Below are 18,606 nucleotides of genomic sequence, written 5' to 3' on the forward strand. Positions count from 1 at the left end.
TATTAAACAGCAGTAACCACAGACACCATGACTCAGGTGTCTACCAGAGATGAGACAGACCTCATGCCGCTTCCTTGAACATACCAGTTATCTTGAGCAGCTGGAGGCATGGTCAAGCACAGGGTAGCAGGATTAACAAAGTGTACTCAAAGTGCACAGCTACTTTATCTAATCTGACTCCAGTTGTGCATCAGCCACAGACTATGTCAGACAATGCCTTCAGTAAACTAAACTTAGCTTTATTAAATATCAGGCCTGCCACTATTAATTAATGATTTTATTATTGAGAAAAACCTTGATTTTATTTTTCTAACTGAAATTTTAAATGAAAACAATATTGAATAATGTCTACAACAGCAGGCTGTAGGTTGTTACTGATGCCATTGCCCCCATGAAGATCAAAGTTGTCTCTGGTAAGAAGTAAGCACAATGGAGGAATTGTGCACAATAGTAAAGGCTCAAAAAAGAGAGTGTACAGGCAGAATGCAGGTGGTGAAAAACCAAACTCCAGGTTTATTACAACATCTATAAAAAGACTTCACATCTATAACTATACCTCTAAGAGACAAACCACTCAGCATCAGTGCCACCTGAACTGTACTACATTGGTTTAAGTCATGATTACAAGGTAGGGACTACTTTGTGTCAACTGGTGATTATAAATCTGAGCAAACAAAAATCACGTGGAGTTCCTCAAGGGTTCCTTCTCGAGCCTCTTTTCTTCTCCATAATTATTCAGATGACACAAGTCTACATAACACTGTCACAACATGACTGCACACAATAAGTGCATAATCAAATCAATGAGTGGAGTTGTTTCTGACATGCAACTGACAAAAATTTCAACAGACACATCAAGACAAAATCAAAATAACAAAAACAAAATCTACCACCTGGATATAGCAAGGATTAAAGGATTTCTGTATAAACAAGTTACAGTGAAACTTGTTCATGTGTTTATTTTCAGAAGGCTAGATTACTGTAGATTACTGGTGTCTTCACAGGTCTGCAGCTCATCCAGAAATGTGCTGCCAGAGTCCTCACAAACACCAAGAAAATGGAGCACATTACACCGCTCCTTAAATCACTGCACTGGCTTTCTGTGTGTCAAAGGATAGAATTTAAAATCCTATTATTTGTCTATAAAGCTCTAAATGGTCTCTGGCCTAAATACATCTCTGATTTACTTGTACATTATGAAGCATCAGGACCCCTCAGGTCATCTGGGACAGGTTTACTCAGTGTTTTCCAAGAATAAAAAACCAAGCAAGGTGAAGCTTTTAGTTTTTATGCTCCTCATCTGTTGGAACATGGTGTTTTAAATGCAATTTTAATGTCTCATTCTAAAAGTATTTCTATGTCTCCGTAAAATTTTTTAAATAGTGCTGTATAGATAAACTTGCCTTCCCTTGCCTAAAATTAAAACCCACACATTTAAATCAGTAAGAAAATGGAAATTAATTTTAGCTGCAATATCCTTATATTGCATATCTATATTTACTATACAAACTGACTGAGTTGTCTTGGATTCAGTAATTAATACAACAGTACAGCTGATTTTGATTAGGATAATAAGGTCATACTCACTCCTGCTGAGTAGATTTCTGTTTCTATTGTGCGAATGTGAAACTTGTAATGCATATAAGATGTGTCTTAAATAATAATAATGCTGACTAGACTTTGGCAGAGGGTGATGGTAACCATGTGATGTGTGCTGCTGTTAATTCTATAATAATCCCTCCATGATTATCATCTTTCTGACCACTAGGCCTTTTGCACCTTTGGAAATTCATGATGTGTTAAGCGTGTGTGTGTGTGAGAGGGAGGATGGGAGGGTAATACACACTATAATCACTGTTACATCGGAGGTGAGAGGAAGAGGGGAAGTGAGAAGTGTTGTTTCCATGGTAACCGACATGTCACAGAAGGGGCATGGCGCCCCTTTGTTTTTCCAGGTGAGAACACACACACACGCTAAGGCTACATCCAAACATCTACATCTTTGCCAGAGTCTTGAGTCGAGCCGCTGAGCACAAGTTAGAAGGGCCAAGGGCCAATCACAGAGAAGGACTTCAAACCAAAGGAGCAGATCTCTCAGAGGAAAAGGTTAATTATGGGGTTAGTGGAGTGAACCAGGTTTCTGAGAGAAACCTTGACCACAGTGTAACAGCCAAACTCAAACAAGAACTCTATAGGGCAAGACACACGTTGATGGAGGGCCTGCTATTCGTTAAACTCTGTTACCCATGCTATCCTGGCCTTCACATTACATAACAACCTTTAATGTTTATTTGAGAAGTGTTAAACACAAGCTGCTTTACACGGCAAAAAAATCGAGCTTTCCTGTTCACTGTGTTGGACACAGAATTATTCGGGCCTGATACCAAGTATCCAGAGCCCGTTGCCCAAAAGCATCCTAACAGCAGAAAGTGGCAGAGAAAAATTAACCAATGTGTCTTCTTGGTAATGCAGTGACTACTCACCAGGCTAGTAGGTGAACTACTATCACTGGCAAGCTAACCGCTGACACACTAGCTGGGACATAACATAAAAATACTCCATGTGAACTAGGCAAGAAGTGTGATTGGTTGTGAGACAATTGGTAAACAGAAGACAGCATTGTGGGCAGAGTATAGCAGAGAGCAGACAAACATCTGGAAGACGTGTCACAGTGGCAGGAAGATACAAATCACAACTTCCAGTCAGGACATTCAGAATAAAATCAGGACAGAAAGAGGATGCAGGGATTTGTGAGTTGGGCCTTTAGCCTTGAGTTGAAGTGAAAGGGTTTGCATCCAGGCAACCATATGCCCCAACTAATCATGCGATCACATAAGTTCAAACACAGTAAATCTGGGAGGGATACTCATATCCAAACATCACGGATTGCAATTCTACACAAAAAGATTGTCATATGATCTTCTGGCCAAATCGTCCACCCCTGTTTCATGTGTCACTTACAACACTTATGCTTTGTGATTTAGGTATACTTAATAAACAAGATAGTAGCACAAACATGGTAGGTTAAATTCACCACATTACACTGAAGTGTATTCAACTGTCTCTTCAGCACCATGATAAACTGACGTCAACAAACACTTAACAGCGTGCACATAATCTCCCTCTTAGGAATTGCTATTGGGAAACAGGGGACCGTTCTTTAGCGAATAAAAAAGAAATCTGAGCATCAATTACAACCAACGTCACCTCACACTCACCTCAAACTTTCATGCTTTCATCAAGGAAATTAAAGAAAAGCACTGCTACTCCAGTGCTCTGATCTTAGTCTCCTTATCTACTAAAACCTTGCTCCCCGATCAATCAGGTGTGTGTTTGATGTAATCTGACAATGAGTGAGCCAATCAGGCAACTCAGTAACCAGTTTTTAACCCATGAGGTTTTTGTTTTTTTTAAGATAATTCTCACAGCATCTGTCTGTCTACCAAACTCTCTGTCCTCTCCATCTGCCTGTCACTCTGTGTCTGGTTGCTAGGCGACAGCTGGTCTCCAGGTCGTACATTGGCCCTAAAAAAGAGCATGTTAATTGCAAACGTACTAGCGGTGCAGCCATGAAATGATGTGGCACACATGGCGGCCACACAGTAAAAGACTCAATTTGGATTTAGTCGTGAGACCTTGAGGCCTCACAAAAGAAAACAAACATGGGCTGTTTTTTTTTTTTGTGTTCATGTTTTTTTGACCAAATCATACAACATTGGATCTGGACAAACATTAGTGTTTGAAAAAGCAAAAAGAAAAGAACTGCAGTGAATTCAGGAGAGGAAATGGGAGAAGACACAAGCAGCATTGGATTTTAGTTCTGTCGAGAGGTGGAACTAAATTAAAAAGGTCAAACAACCTTGTGTCATGTCCTGTCTGCCCTTTCTGTCTGTTTCCTCGCAAAGTTAGACAGGTTAAAAGTTTAAGAAACCTCCTTATTCTAATTTCAGACCAGAAGAGTTTTGCAGAGTGATCTGACAAAATAAAAGCACCTCAGGGTGAAAGAAGCTGGCCATGAATACAGTGACGTTGGTGGTCTTGTTGAGGGCCAAGAAACAGCTGACAGTTGGATGGCAATGTTGCAGCTATACGTGTTCATACTGCAAGCAACTTGAAGTGATGTGTCACCTGATTCTGACCCAAGGTGCACAAGGCTCTGATCGCATTTATGCCTTCAAAATAAAAGTTGAACAGAGATTTAAAACAAAATCTCTGACTTGCTGTCTTCAACTCCTGAACTAATCAAATTCAGTCTTTGACTCATTATGATTTTTACACTATACAGAGCTGGTTTAATGTGAACAAGATGCTTCCTCATAAAAAATAAATCTTTGTTCTCTGCTCCTGTACACCAAAGAGCAAATCAAAAGATCCTCAAATACACTCTTAATTGCATGCAGTGATGCATCTTTAATATCAAAAATTAATCATCTGAAATACTTTGGTACACATTGATGCAGTTATCAATACAAGGTATGGGGATGCCAGGGAAGTGTTGATATTTTGTATAATAATAGTAACCCAACTATTTTGGCTTTAAATGTTATTTACAATAGTTTAAATATTAAATATATTTCTAAATCATTATTTTTTTATATTATAAATAGATTTATTTTGAAATGTCATATGCGAGTGTCCTAATTTGCTGTCATGTTTATTTTGCTTGTTTTTTGGTATGTACTTTCCATTAGTTGGTAACTTGTCAGGAGTTGTTCAGAGTTCAGTAACAAGCAGCTGTCATTACACAACTCATTTGGTAAGTTTCCCAATAAATGTGCCACGGGCATGCTGCCAATTCATTCCTGAAGCTCCATCATCATCATTGCAAACAAAACCAACTAAAAGATGTGCTCTGTGCAGAATAATGTCTCCTCAGGAAATTTCCTGCCATGCTAATTGGAATTAGTGAGAAACCAAAATGTGAAACAAACTCAAGTGAAACAACAACAAGTCCCAAGTCTGGACACTGGGCCCATTACTCACATTTCACATTAAACCAAAGTCTCAACTGGCCACAAGATAACAAGCAGGCAGCAGGAGGCCGGCCTCTTATGTCTCTGCTGGTACACAGTCACCGATGATGACTGCAGGGGAGAGACACCGAAATGAAAATGAAACTGCTGGACTCACAAGAAGTCCCACAAGAGGGAGACTCCACTGCTCATGTGGAGTGTGTGTTTTTATACATCAGTGTGTGATTATGTGAGTGTGATGCGTGATAAAGGCTCCTCTTCACTGCAGACCACAACGACCCGTGGGATCTATGGATACAACACCTTCCAGAGTTATGGTGTCATCTGTTGTCAAGGTTGATTAGCTGCAGGATGAATCCAGTTTCCTCTCCTCTCCTCCTCTCCTCTCCTCATCCATCCTTCTTTTACTATTCTTTCAGTCTTTTGCCCACTCGTCCTCTCTTGACTGTTAATTACCCTCGTATATCCTCTCTTTTTCCCTCCATTACTCACAAGGGTCTCCTCATTGTAGTCAGGCTGAAACAAACAAAAACCTCTGCAGAGAAAGCTATAAAACAAAAAAACACTATCACTTTGATTTCCAAGCATGGAAGTAATGGCCAATTAAACAACAAATGTACTACTGAGAAATTGGAATACTGATTCAGGGAACTATATTCCATATTATTGGCTTTTATACCTCCAGTATATTTGAACATGTAAGTTTTTGCTTGTGCTCAATGAGACTACCTGTTTAAGTAAAGGATTTGATAATAATAATAATGAATAAGAAGACACATTTTATTACCGATCTAGTAGAAATAAGGCCAACTGCGTGATTTCAACCCTCCCAAGTCCTGGAGCTCTCTCCATAATTAGACTGGCCATAGGGAATACCGGGACAAAGCCTGGCCAGCTGCCGCCACATCGGTGTGCCGGTGGACAGAAAACAAATCCATTAAGTCACTTCCAACAGATAAGTCCAGGCCTGAATTTCTGTCCCAGTCAGACCATGGCTCTCTACATCAAGTGAATGTGCAAAGTACACTCTTGTTTACTTCAGTTTCTGTCACTTTCTGTCCTTCTTCTTCTTTGCCTCCTCCAGCAATGGAGCTTTTTTTGTTTTGTTTGTAGAGTTTCCGCAGTTATTCTGATTGTTCCAATCACCACTGGTTGCGCAGTCACAAATCAAGCCTTCATTTTCCCCAAGAGATTTCGCAGCCGGTGGCAGACAGAATTGCATAGAGGAAGTGCCTCAATAGGGATCCAATCTGAATGCAGATGGTGTCATTATTCTATAGCCATTACATTGTGTAATCAACTTTTACTTCAAAATGATAAATTAAAACAAAAAAAGTTAGTCTACTGTCACTTTAATGTAACCTGTAACCCCACAAAATGCAGTTAATGAAATGCTGCTTGGCCTTGGAAGTAATGCAGGGTTAGGTTGCTACTGTAGGTAGTAAGTTAGTTAGCCATACATGCTAAAGTTTGCACAATCAATTAAATCATATGATTCCATTCTTTACACTTTTGAGGAGACACCACCCGACAAATATTTCCTGCTACATGTCAGTTTTTTATCCTCTGTGTTTGGTACTTTGCCTGCCTCCTCCTGTTACATGTTGTTTGCTTTATTGTTATTTCAACGGCTAATTTAACATCTGGCTAAGGGATAGCAGTTGAAAATTAGCCTTTTGGGTAACACTGGCACATTTACAGTGACGCTTATCAATGTTCATTGGCCCTGTAAGCAAATAAATAAAATAAAAATAAGATATGACAGTTGTGATTGCGGGGTTCCAGAAAGAAACTGAGCCTCTGCAAGGAGTGAATCAAAGACAAAGACAGCTTTTGGGATTGAATTTAAATTCACATCACTGCAGTGATTATGACACCATATGCTCTCTGTGTGTGAATGTGCATAATGTCTCTCTTTTGTGGGTTTAATTGTGCTTCACTTCTTCACTTCACTTGCTCCATCTCGCGCACACACACACACACACACACACACACACAAATGCGCATAAACGGCAGATAAAGATTATGATAAAATATAAATACTAGCGTGTGTGTGTGAGAGAGAGCGAGAGCGAGAGAGAGAGAGAGAGAGAGAGAGAGAGAGAGAGAGAAAGAGAATGCTTTCTTAGACTGGTTTGAACAAGGATTGAAAAGAGATTAGAGGTTGGGTAAAGATTTATAGCCTTTCAGAAAAGAGCCACACACACACACACACACACACACACACACACACAGAACAGCCACTGAATACAGAAAATCTCCTGTCTGTCACAAGTGGTGATAATGAAACAGCAATATTAGCAAAAAAACTCCATCAGCTTTATTCTGGCAACCTCCTTCAATACATCTGCTCACACTGGCAAAGCCTCATATCAAACAGCAGCATCCGTGTGGTCTGAGAAAAGGTCAGCTCACACACTAAATGACCATGAAGAAGAAAATTTCTGTTTGCTCTGTCACAGTGACCTCGTCTTTTCTGTTCAGTTACAGAGCTGATCCGCGCCCTGTCGAAAGCTGAACTGATGTAATGCTGACCACAGAAACGTCATTGTGGATCTCAAAACTGAAAATTCTTCAGCTCAAAGTAGCAGTCTCTGATATTTCCTGGTATGGCTGACACAAAGGGTCCAGTGAAGTGAAGACTCTATATATATGTTGCTCGTAACACCGGATGTTGTGTGAGGAAGGAGGAGCAGTGGCAGGTGATTTTATGAGTTATCTTTAAAACAGATGGATAGAAATAACCCCACCCACAGAAACTCAAACTGCAGTAGCCAAAGTACAGCTCACACTGTTTGACTGACAGGTCACCACCATCACCACAGGAGACAAGGGGATTGGGTACAGAGCAACTGAGAGACTTACTGTTACTGCTTCAGACTTCCATCACGCAGCAGGAGGAGAGCAGGGACTGTCTAATCAGCCTCACTGAGGAAATCAGAGTGACTGAAAAGGAGGCTGCTGCCTTCAGGGCCCAGGGTCGTGTCTTTGTCAGCTGTGAGGTGTTAATAATATGAGCCCAGGAATTAGCCAGTTCTTTTCAAACATATTTCCACTCATCCCTCGACGCCCACATCCTTAGCCGTTGAGGAGGTCATCTATTATTCCAGTCCTTCAGAAAGCCAGCACAATGAATGACCTCTCACCTGTAGCACTTACCTCACTGATGCTTTTTTTTACTCTTCTAGAAGGTGATGATGATGCAGTTTTAATTTAGCTTTATATCATTTACATCAAACCACCAAACACTTGTAACAATACTTCGGATTTTATTTATTTATAGTAATTTGTTCTTCAACCACACCAGAGCTGAGCTAAAGCTACCTGACTGTTGCAGAAACAAAGTGCTACAGGATTTTACACTGGTTTCACTTTGTTTGTGGGTTTTGCACGGTGCAGGAACTCACTATCAAATATTCTAAGTCTGCTGATGTCAAATGGTTTTAATTTTACTGTGTGCTTTGTATGTACTTTCATATATATGCACACAGGTAGGAAGAGTGTAAAAGAGTAAAGTTTACATGAAATCTGATTCTGTTTATCATCTGCATTTCTTCAACAGGAGCCATCCAATGTATTTACAGTCAGTAATTACTTCTCTATATAATGCTTTTAATTTGTTAGTGGCAGAGTCTGACATTCCCACGCTGGATCGAAGTTAGCGTTGACCTTTAGTTAGAAGTTAGACATCGTCCTTGTTGAGTAGGATCTAAGATCTGAGGAAACTGTTCACGGAGTGTTTGCTGAATAATTAAACTGCACTTGCTGTTAACACCAGTCGCAACTCACTAAACTGATGTCCCATTGAAGCAAACGACCACCTGCACGGGCAGCTGTGTAGGTCCTGTTTTAACATGGGCGTTACAAAAATATAAATAAAACAAATTGTAAGATTCGTACAAAAAGCTTTTTTTTGCCTCTCTTGCCTCACTGAACCACCCCGCTCACCTCCTCCGCTGTCCTTCTCCTCCTCCTCAATGCTGTTCTTGATGCTGTCGTACTCCTCGTCGATGTTCTGGTTGCCTCTGATCTGACTGAGCACGCGGCGGGCCTTCTGGGTCAGCCCTCGCTGGATTAACCAGCGAGGGCTCTCCGGCAGGAACAGGAATCCCATGAACTGGAGCACAGCGGGGAGCACTGACAGGCCCAACATGTACCTGAAGAGGTAGAGAACACAGGAATCAAATATATTATGATCACAGAAACTACATAACCAGGTGTTCTGAGGATTTTTTTATTTTTATCTTTTGGCTAATTATAAATATTGTAGTCTGGGGTATGCCGTGCAAATCTTGAATTTGTTGTCCCATGTCTTCCATTTATGTTGAGCTATTTACCAGCACGTTTCATGTAAAGGCAGTTTCATCAGGTGGCATCAGGTGGTTTAGTTCATTAAAATGCAAGACTGGGGAGAATGTCAAGGCTTCACGTAGCTTATTCTGCTTAAAATAACCTTAAGCATTTACATTTAGCATTTAATTTCAACCCTGAACGTAACAGATGAAGTATTATAAGTATTGTAATTGGATTTACGTGCCAACGAGTATAAACATTCACTTTGATGACTGATCCATACAGCTAAAGAGAAAATATAACCATGAGTGTATATTATAAATCATACTCATTGACCTCATGTTTAACTTTTGCATTTCTGACAGCAAACCGAAACTATATATTTACCCAAACAAAACCACTGATACACAGTACTATTATGTTGAGAGGAAAATTGCTTCTCTCTGTATGCACTCATGCACACGATCAGGGTTCAACTCATTCTGTAAAAGGGTCACTCAGAAAGTCTAAAAATGTATGTGGTAGGAAGGCAAAGAATGAGAGGGTATTAGAGAGGTGAACGAGGGAGGAGAAGACTGTAATAAAAGTAAATTGACAGAGAGCTTTATCTCTACAAGAGGAGGAGAAGTGAGAAAAAGAGCGGGCTGTTGCTTTATACAAACTCCAATGTTTTTTATACATTACAATAATCCAGAGATTGGAAAAAAAAATATATTTTTTTTGACATTAACCTAACATTTAAGGACATTCTCACATTGCACAGGTAAAGAACGTCAGTCGCTCATATTCTGAGCTCAATAAGTGTCTCCAAAAATCCATTATCATGTATGAATCACACCAGTCTAGGGCCGTCTGAACGACTTCCACTGTCTCCGTCAGAACTGCAGTTGAAGCAAATCCTTCCGAAAAGGACGATTCTTATCCACAGCATCTCACAGCTCGATATTCAACCCCCCCCCCCCCCGTCCCCCCGGAGGCTTTAAATCTGCATGTGACGGCAGGAAAGGACGCAAACAGAAGCAGGAGAGAGCCGAGAAGGTAACGGACGGATGACAACAGAGTGAACAGCATACTGTATCTTTCAAATGTACAGTACGGCTGCTCTCAGCAAATGTTAGGTGATGACCCACGCATGTGTTGACATTTGAAGTGAGAGTCTGAGCCAGAATGACTTTTTCTGGCATTTGATATGATAAGAACCCAAAGAAAAGACGCTAATATCTTATCTAACCATACGACCATCATACAGAGAGACAGGATTCCTTTCAGCCTTTGAAAAATACCTAAAGAAAATACCCATGTAAGAGTAACACATGTACCCGAATATATAAAATGCAGTGTTGAAGGTGCTTTCAGATTTTGTCCCTTTTTTTTTTTTCCTTTTGGTCTGTGTGCATATGTGCGAAACGTGTGTCTGACCTCCACCCGTCGCGCTGCAGGTAGCTGAAGGCGCCATCGATGAGGCTTGCGATGAACTGTCCCCCGGTGATGAAGAGGGTGTTAATGGTCACCAGCTGACCCCTGAGGTGCGGCGGGGAGGCCTCTGCGATGTACACGGGCACTGTCATGGAGGCAATACCTGCACAGCGAGGAGGGAGAGGAAGAGGCAATGATCAGAACAGTTAACAAGAGGTACTGTTACGCATTTTTCTCAAGTGTTTCCATGTATGTTTCTGAATATACTGAGGACTGGCGGAAAGGAGTTTGCATCATTTTGTATGATCTGTATGCGATGTGCAAAATATGATCCATGGTCAAAGCCTTACACTCATATTAAACTAATGGACTTACGTTATAGCCTTACCTTACAATCTTAACAAGAGAGAATTATTTCTAACCTTGCTGTTCCTCTTTGCTCTACAAAGCAATTTAGCGTCTTTCAGCTCATTGTTCTGGCTCAGTGTAAACACTCACATCAGTCTGAGCTGCAGCTACCCGCAGCTTTCAGCTAAACAGCCTTGATAAACCCACTGTATGCCCAGCACCAAACAGCAGACAGGCGGAGTTAGGAACATTTAGCAACTAAAGAGCCAAATATACTTCTCTTAGGAATTCACAAAAGAGATCTAAAATTAATATTGGAATCGTATTCGTCAGATGGCCAGAAACACGGCTCAAAATAATATTACTACCTGCTTGCTGGATGCACAAATAAGCAGCCGTTTGTAGGCATGTTTACCATACCACCTTTTCAAGGTAATAATATATCACTGTGCTGTTTACAACTTCTTCTGCTGCCCCCCAGGTGGCCAGAAAAAAATCTATGAATACTGCTTCAACCCTAATTAAATTATAATATAATTACTGACGTTACTAATATTACTATAATATTACTGTTACTCACTTTATCCCACAAACGGTCACAAATTCAGCTTATATGTAGTAATATGGCAATTTCATAGTTGTTGTAGACAAGTATACTTTTTGCTTTTCATTTGATGCCATAAAAACCACTGTGAAAAATATACATTATCACTGTAATACTGATCTTATCCATGTTATCACTTTGGCCAAAGATTGATACATTTGTTAGACAATGATTTGAGAATAGCTGTTTTAAATTTTAAATCACAAAACCAAAGTTTTTTTTTTACAAAATGAGCAGGGTGTACATCATTATTACTGATTATAATTATTGGAATTATCTCTATTGTCTGTAACAAAGTTAATTGTTTAAAATTACTTTGACCTTTGACCCTGACATGAACAACAGCAATAATGACATCATGTGGATGTAAAGTAAACCAAACACACACAGAGAAATACTATAGTCCATCTCAGTCATGGGTTGTGCACTACTCTGATCTGGCAACCATTCAATCAGACACACACACACACACACACACACACACAGTGTACGCATTAACATCACACACATACAGTCACACACACACTTGTATACACACAAAGCAAACATTGTGTGTTTGCCCAGGATGAATCTGATGAGGTACCATGAGGCCGCAGCTTTCTGCAGCTGGCTCCTGATAAGCTCTATTAATAGTCCACCTCTGCTTTCTCTACACCCCCCCACCCCCACCCCCCAACTCCCTTCTCCTCTCCTCCCCTCCCTACTGCCACCACCCTGCCCTCAACGGCCGCCATGACTACGTCGCTACCTGTTGCTATGGAAACCACTTGCTGGGAAACCAGCCGCGCCGTCTCCGAGCGGGCACCACACTGTGGCAGCTCTGGGAAGACAAATCAATAACCGAGAAAGAGAAGGATTTCTGTCTTTATTTGCCCTTTTTTCACCAGACCTCCACAGAGGAGAGGGTGGAGAGGTCTGGGAGGGGAACTCACCATCACCTACAGAACACAGCACCGTTACAAAGCAGCTCATTTAGAAGTACATAACATCAGAACATTACAACATCAACATTATCTAAAAAAGACACACTCTTTTACCACACAGTACTATGGCTGGAGTGGTTCAGAGCCCTGTGGTCATGTATCTGCCTCGTCCAGCCTTCAGAGAGGCACTCACAGACCCAGACCAGTTCTCCAACCTGCTGTTCCACCGAGAGAGAGAGAGAGAAACATTTTTCTTTCTCCCCAATTGATTTATTGACCATGCAAACATACCCTGAAGATTTAGAGTCCAGTCTTTATCTTAGTTAAGGCTAAAAAAGCATCATCATCTGATAGAGGAAATCCAAGATCCGGATCAGCGCCGAAATCTAATCAACTGCTCTTTGGCATGAAGCCCGTCTGCTCAGGGCAGTTTGATGGAAATCCATTCATAAGCTTTTGAGAGATGCTGCTGAAGGAGAGACAAGAAACCCATAACCACTATGGCAGAGGGTACAGCAGAGCTAGGACTTTTAAAATAACAGGTTTCAGTAATAAATGCGGTGTATTTGTTTTGCCCAACAAGTGGCATCATGACATGTAGCATCGGTGTAGCTGTGTCATTGGTGTATGATAATTAATTTAGTTTGGGAGTGGCAGTGATTTGGGGCTGGTGACGGATGGGTAGAAGGAGGTTCTATTGAAAAGGAATATTGGCCTTTCTTTATTAAAAAAAAAAAATGGAACAAATGAACGTGAACTAGTTCATTTTCATCCGTATGAACTGAACTTTGAACCGGTTCTAAACTGGCACAACACTGCCCATAAGTTTCTGAGTACAATCTGACATTGCAGGAAACGACATTTAGTGACCAGTGTGTAGAAGAAATGCATCTGAGGAGATTTTCACTCTGGCTTTAGCATTTAGCTGCAGCCTGTACTACTGAAACATTAGCAGCCCCCTCTGCTTCTACTTAGCAAATGCCTGCAGATTCATATTTGTTTTTTCACCCCTAAGCAGGGCTACTGTAGAGTCACACATGTCCACTTAATGCCTGTCATATGGACACTAACTTTTTTGATCTGCGCCAGTTTAAAGCAACAAGGCATCACATACAATTTTTGATTGTATGTGATGCAGAGTAGTAATTTTACTCAACCCATTTCCAAAACATGCCACAGCAATTTGTAATGTGTAACCTTCTTCAAAAAAAGGTGCACTGAATTGAGCTGATCTTTAAGTTATAAAAGTAAGAAGCATACTGACAGCTATGTTACTTCAGGTGTTCAGGGTTTTGGAAGTAAAAGTCATGTTCATTTTTAGTGTTTGGTAACTGGCAGGGGGAAACCTTCCGAGTCTTAAATGAACACGAAACTCAAAGAACCCTAAGTAGAATATATCTTTTCCTTTCTTTGATAAACAAGGCTCCAACCAGTACATTCAAAAACATTAGGAATGAAGTAAACTACGACTCCCAAGGTGCAGTTTGTTAAAAACCATCTGATCACAGACAAAATACTTTTATAATTACTGCTTGTGAGTGATATTCCCAACAAGTGCATTGAAACATATTTTGGGCTGCAGCTAATAATTTCTTTGATTAGAGGTTAATCTGAAAATCATTTTTTGTATTAACTGATTCATTGTTTGGACTATAAAATGACAGGAAATGGTGAAAAAATACCCATTAAAACTTCCAGTTGCTGACCAACAATACAAAACCAAAAGATATTCAATTTACAGTTATTATGAGACTAAGAAAAGCTGAAAATATTTACATTGCTGGAATAAATAAAATAAAATTTTTTGCTTCAAAACGTAATGTAAACAATTAATAAACAAATTATCAAGATTATATTAGATTTGTCACTCAACAAATCCAACTAATTTACTGATAGTTTCAGCCCTAAGAATATTACCTCCAACACCATAATCAGTTATTCAACAATGACATGATCTGGTTCCCTTCAGGAAATTAAATACCATACATTGTGGAAGTTTAACTTAATTAATTATTCAGATAAGTAATATGAAGTAAACAATGTGGTATTTTCACAAAATGCACGTCCATTCAGCATTTTCAAAGAGCTAGGCCTATATTACATTAGTTTGACTGTAACGATTAAACCTATAGACACAGCAGCAGCACATTTCATTCAGTCATCTATCAGCAGAGACAGCAAACACCAAAAGCTACGAAATCTGTTTCCACTCTTATTTATCTGACAGCTGAATTGTGCCTGTGTGTTTGCTTGTATACTTATGTGGTATTATGGAGATGCACACACACAAAGACATATGCACAGATTTCAGCGTGCCCAACACAAACAAGTCCTCAAGATCTCTATCAGCTGTAAACGTCTCCATCTGTATTCACCTCAAACCTCCTCCTCCCCCCTTTTCTCTGATAGTTTTCTCTCCTTGTCCCTCTTATTTTATCTATTTTAGCCATGTGCATCACCAGCTTGTCTCTATGCGAGCCATGCCTGCTGCTACAGACGCCTGTTAGTGAGATACTACAGCTGATGTTGAGTTGATGCACCTACTGAGTGATGGATCATTTCCATTTCACATCTTGCTGCAGGTGGTGACAGAACAAATACGCCCATTATGGCAAATACGTTACAGGCCAGTAAAAAGGTCAAATACTGTACAGTTTTGTTTCAGTCTATTAACAATCTAAAATTAAATATTTTTTGCCTATAGTCTCTAGAGTCCAGCAATGTAGTCATTTTATGTTGCATTAGCTTTTTAAATCTTTTTAGGTAGAATCACAGTCCATGATCTGAATCACAAGTCTACCCACAAATTTAGTGATCACGTGACAACTTGTGCATATGGTTACCTGGACACAAAGCATCTTACTTCAACTCAAAAGGCCCAACTCACAAATGTCACAAACAGCTCCGATTTTATTTTGAAAGTCTTGACTAGAGGTTATCATACATAGCTTACCACTTTGATGTTTCTTTTGGGTGTTTGTCCGCTCGCTGCTATATTTCACCCACAATGCATTATTTGTTTATTTATTTGTTTGTTTATCTATTGTGGTGTTATATGTAAGTATTTTAATTTGAAGGTTCAGTCACTGCTAACCAGCTAGCCCTGGCTCATCCTGCCTTGTGCTTCTCTGCCTGCTGGCAGGTCTCTCGTCCCATGGATGGACTGTAACTCCATCGTCTTGGACTGCAGCCGGTGATGCTGATGCTGCTAAGGTGGAGAACTGGTACATGTAGTAGTGCTACACACATGTTGCAGAGGCTACAGACCAGGATAAGGACTGTTGGTTAGCAGCAACAGAACCGTAGCACTTTTTAATGATGCCATCTGTATGATTCATCTGAAAAGTATATCATATGTCAAAGTAATGTCATCCACTATATAAGATTGTCAGGTCACCCCTACTTTCTGTGTTTACTTTTGGACAGACTGAAACAAATGTTACAACTGATTAAAGTAAAACTTGATTTATTTAGCCCTGATGTTGTTTAGCCAGAGTCGCGTTTCCCAAATCTTTACAACAGAGGCAGCCAGTGCAAAGTTAGCATGATCCATGAGCTATGATAGCTAATTTTTGTGGAACTCAAAGGGAATTTTTTTGATTCATGTAATGAAATGATTTATGTAAAATTGTTTATTCCAAAACTTACTTGAAAAGCTTTAAGAGGCTTACACTTCTTGCCCCCATACACATTGCCACAGTTACATTTCCCTTATCTCTACAAGAGATGTGCCAAGTGTGAAGTTAAGAATTTTCCTTTAAGTTTATGTAAATTAATGTTTTTGGTTGTTGTCTAATTTTGATCATTGGCACATATCTATAGATAGCATAGTACAGATGTATAGATTAGATCAGATAGAGCTATTAGATAGTGAGAGCTCACATAAGCAAACTAGATTCAATGTGAGTTGCTCTTGTCCAATATCACTACTATTGCATCGAGGGCATGTCTCTTCATGTGGTACTATTTTGATACAAGTGAAGCCATCTCAAGGGTGTATATATTCCTCTGAATTTCTCCACTGGAGCTGCTGAAAACAAGCAGAACTACCTCAACTAAAGGCTACGTACATTTCTTCACTCGCTTGTATGTGAATCCCTTACAAACACAGTCGCCCCATGTTCCCTTTGTCATTAATGAGCTCTCTTCAGCACCAGGGACAGCTCCCGGCGCACACACACACACACACACACACACACACACAAGACTCTAAAGTCATCGTCTGGTCAGGCTCAGCCTCAAAGCAGTACAGCACACTTAAACAAAGGATCTGTCTGGTCTTGTGAAGGCAGCCTCTAGGCACGAAGCTCGGGACTGACTCGCTTGATCAGAGTACGAGGGAGATACTTCACTAGATCCTCCATCACTGTGATGTAGTAAAGACACAGACAGGACATTTTCTGCTACTAAGTAGCTGGTGGTGATGGAGGAAGCTAATTAGAGACTAATGGAGGATCCTTGAAAATGCGGACTGAGGAAAAGAGAAAGCTGCTGTTGACTTTCAAATGAGTAAGTGGTGTGAGTGATGATTAAATTCAGTGGTAAAAGCAGGAGAGCTTGCGCCCTTTTTTTTAAAATCAAATTCACTAACTTTTGCCTAATTTCATGTTGGATTTTGCCAAGAAATTTGTTTGTCTAAAGGCATATCATATCACATAATATGACTTAACTTCACGCCAGAGATTTGTCAGACAAAATTCTGTGACTATTTGTGCTTGTAAAACCATTTTGAAAAAAAAAAAAACAACAAAAAAAAACTACTAAAATGCGCAAATGTCAAGCCAAAAACAACTTATATCCTCAACATTACAACAATAATATGCACATAAACAAACTCCTCATTATGTCTACATCTCCTCCACCTAGTTACTGCAAGAACTGCGACTTAATTATATAAACCAACCAATTCATTAGCAAGCCTCCAGGTAATAATTAAATGTTAACCTGGTGTAATCAACAGCACTATTTTTATACAGACCCTTTATTTCCAAGGACAAAACAATTCAACAGTTGCAACTGTTAGATAATTTAGCCAGAAAACATGATTATACACACACTGTGAGGGTGACTGTGTGTGCTTTTGTTTGTGCGCATAACGGTGTTTATGTTTGAGGGAATGGACTATGACTAAGCTTCAGGCGTCAGAGCAGATTTCTTTGAAGACAAAAATATATGGCTCTTGTTAACCCTTTAATGCTAACCTTCGCCAGACACAGAGCTCACACATAATCAGTTGCTTTAAGAGGAATATTCTTGAAGCACCATCACAGCATTTAAGCTGAGCGTCAAAGTAGTCAAAAGGCAAATTTTTTGATGACCACGTTGGTTTGTCCACTTGCATTGTAGGTAAACAGTAAAGCAAATAACAGCTGTCCAAGAAAAACTATCAAACTCTACAGAAAACTCTCTATATCATTTCACCTCTATTCAGTTCCAACAAAGCGACCTCTTATCACTGTAATTTCAATGCAATCATTGCAATTTTTTAAGGAGCTATTTTTAAGTTGTCCTATCACTATAGCCAACATTGGCATTAACAGCTGTTAATCTTTCTTCTTGATTTACCAGTCTAGGCGAAACATCTCCCGGTTGGACTGTCTCGTCACTTTCCGATACAGAGTCACTGTAGCGTCCAGTCTGCCCTGAAGAAGTAGCATTGCTCAGAGGGTGTTATAACCAATTGTCATGTAAACGCAACAACGGCTGAAACTCTTGGCAAGACTGGTAAGTAAACAGCTGCTAATGCTAATGCTGGCTATGTAGGAATTGCAAAACTTACAAATAGCAAATACAAAAATCATTAAAAAAGGTAAAAACTATTATGACAGAATCAAACTAAATAAAGACTACAGCTAAACTCCCTCCACATTATACAATTCAATAATATTAATGCAAAGAAACTTGAAAACCTCTGAGGGTCCCTTAATACAATTTACTTTCAAACATCTGTATTATACTATATTTACTGTTTTTACGCTCTGTAGTTATCTCTCTCGATAGTAGTTTTTATTGGCAGTGATGGACTCCGCCATTCCCGCAATGGATGCAG

At 39.8% G+C, this 18,606-nt stretch overlaps 1 protein-coding gene across 1 annotated transcript in view; it reads right to left on the reverse strand.

Annotated features, from left to right (window-relative positions):
• Positions 1 to 18,606, reverse strand: part of slc2a13 (solute carrier family 2 member 13) — a 69,623-nt gene that overhangs the window by 46,080 nt on the left and 4,937 nt on the right. Inside the window, exons 2-3 of the mRNA XM_022749562.1 lie at positions 10,686 to 10,845; positions 8,922 to 9,130 (exon numbers count right to left, since the gene is read on the reverse strand). Coding sequence (XP_022605283.1) covers positions 8,922 to 9,130; positions 10,686 to 10,845 — 369 coding nt within the window. The remainder of the gene's footprint in view (positions 1 to 8,921; positions 9,131 to 10,685; positions 10,846 to 18,606) is intronic.

Source organism: Seriola dumerili, unplaced genomic scaffold (genome assembly GCF_002260705.1).
Source record: "Seriola dumerili isolate Sdu_G_001 unplaced genomic scaffold, Sdu_1.0 BDQW01000138.1, whole genome shotgun sequence".
NCBI classification, from domain to species: domain Eukaryota; kingdom Metazoa; phylum Chordata; class Actinopteri; order Carangiformes; family Carangidae; genus Seriola; species Seriola dumerili.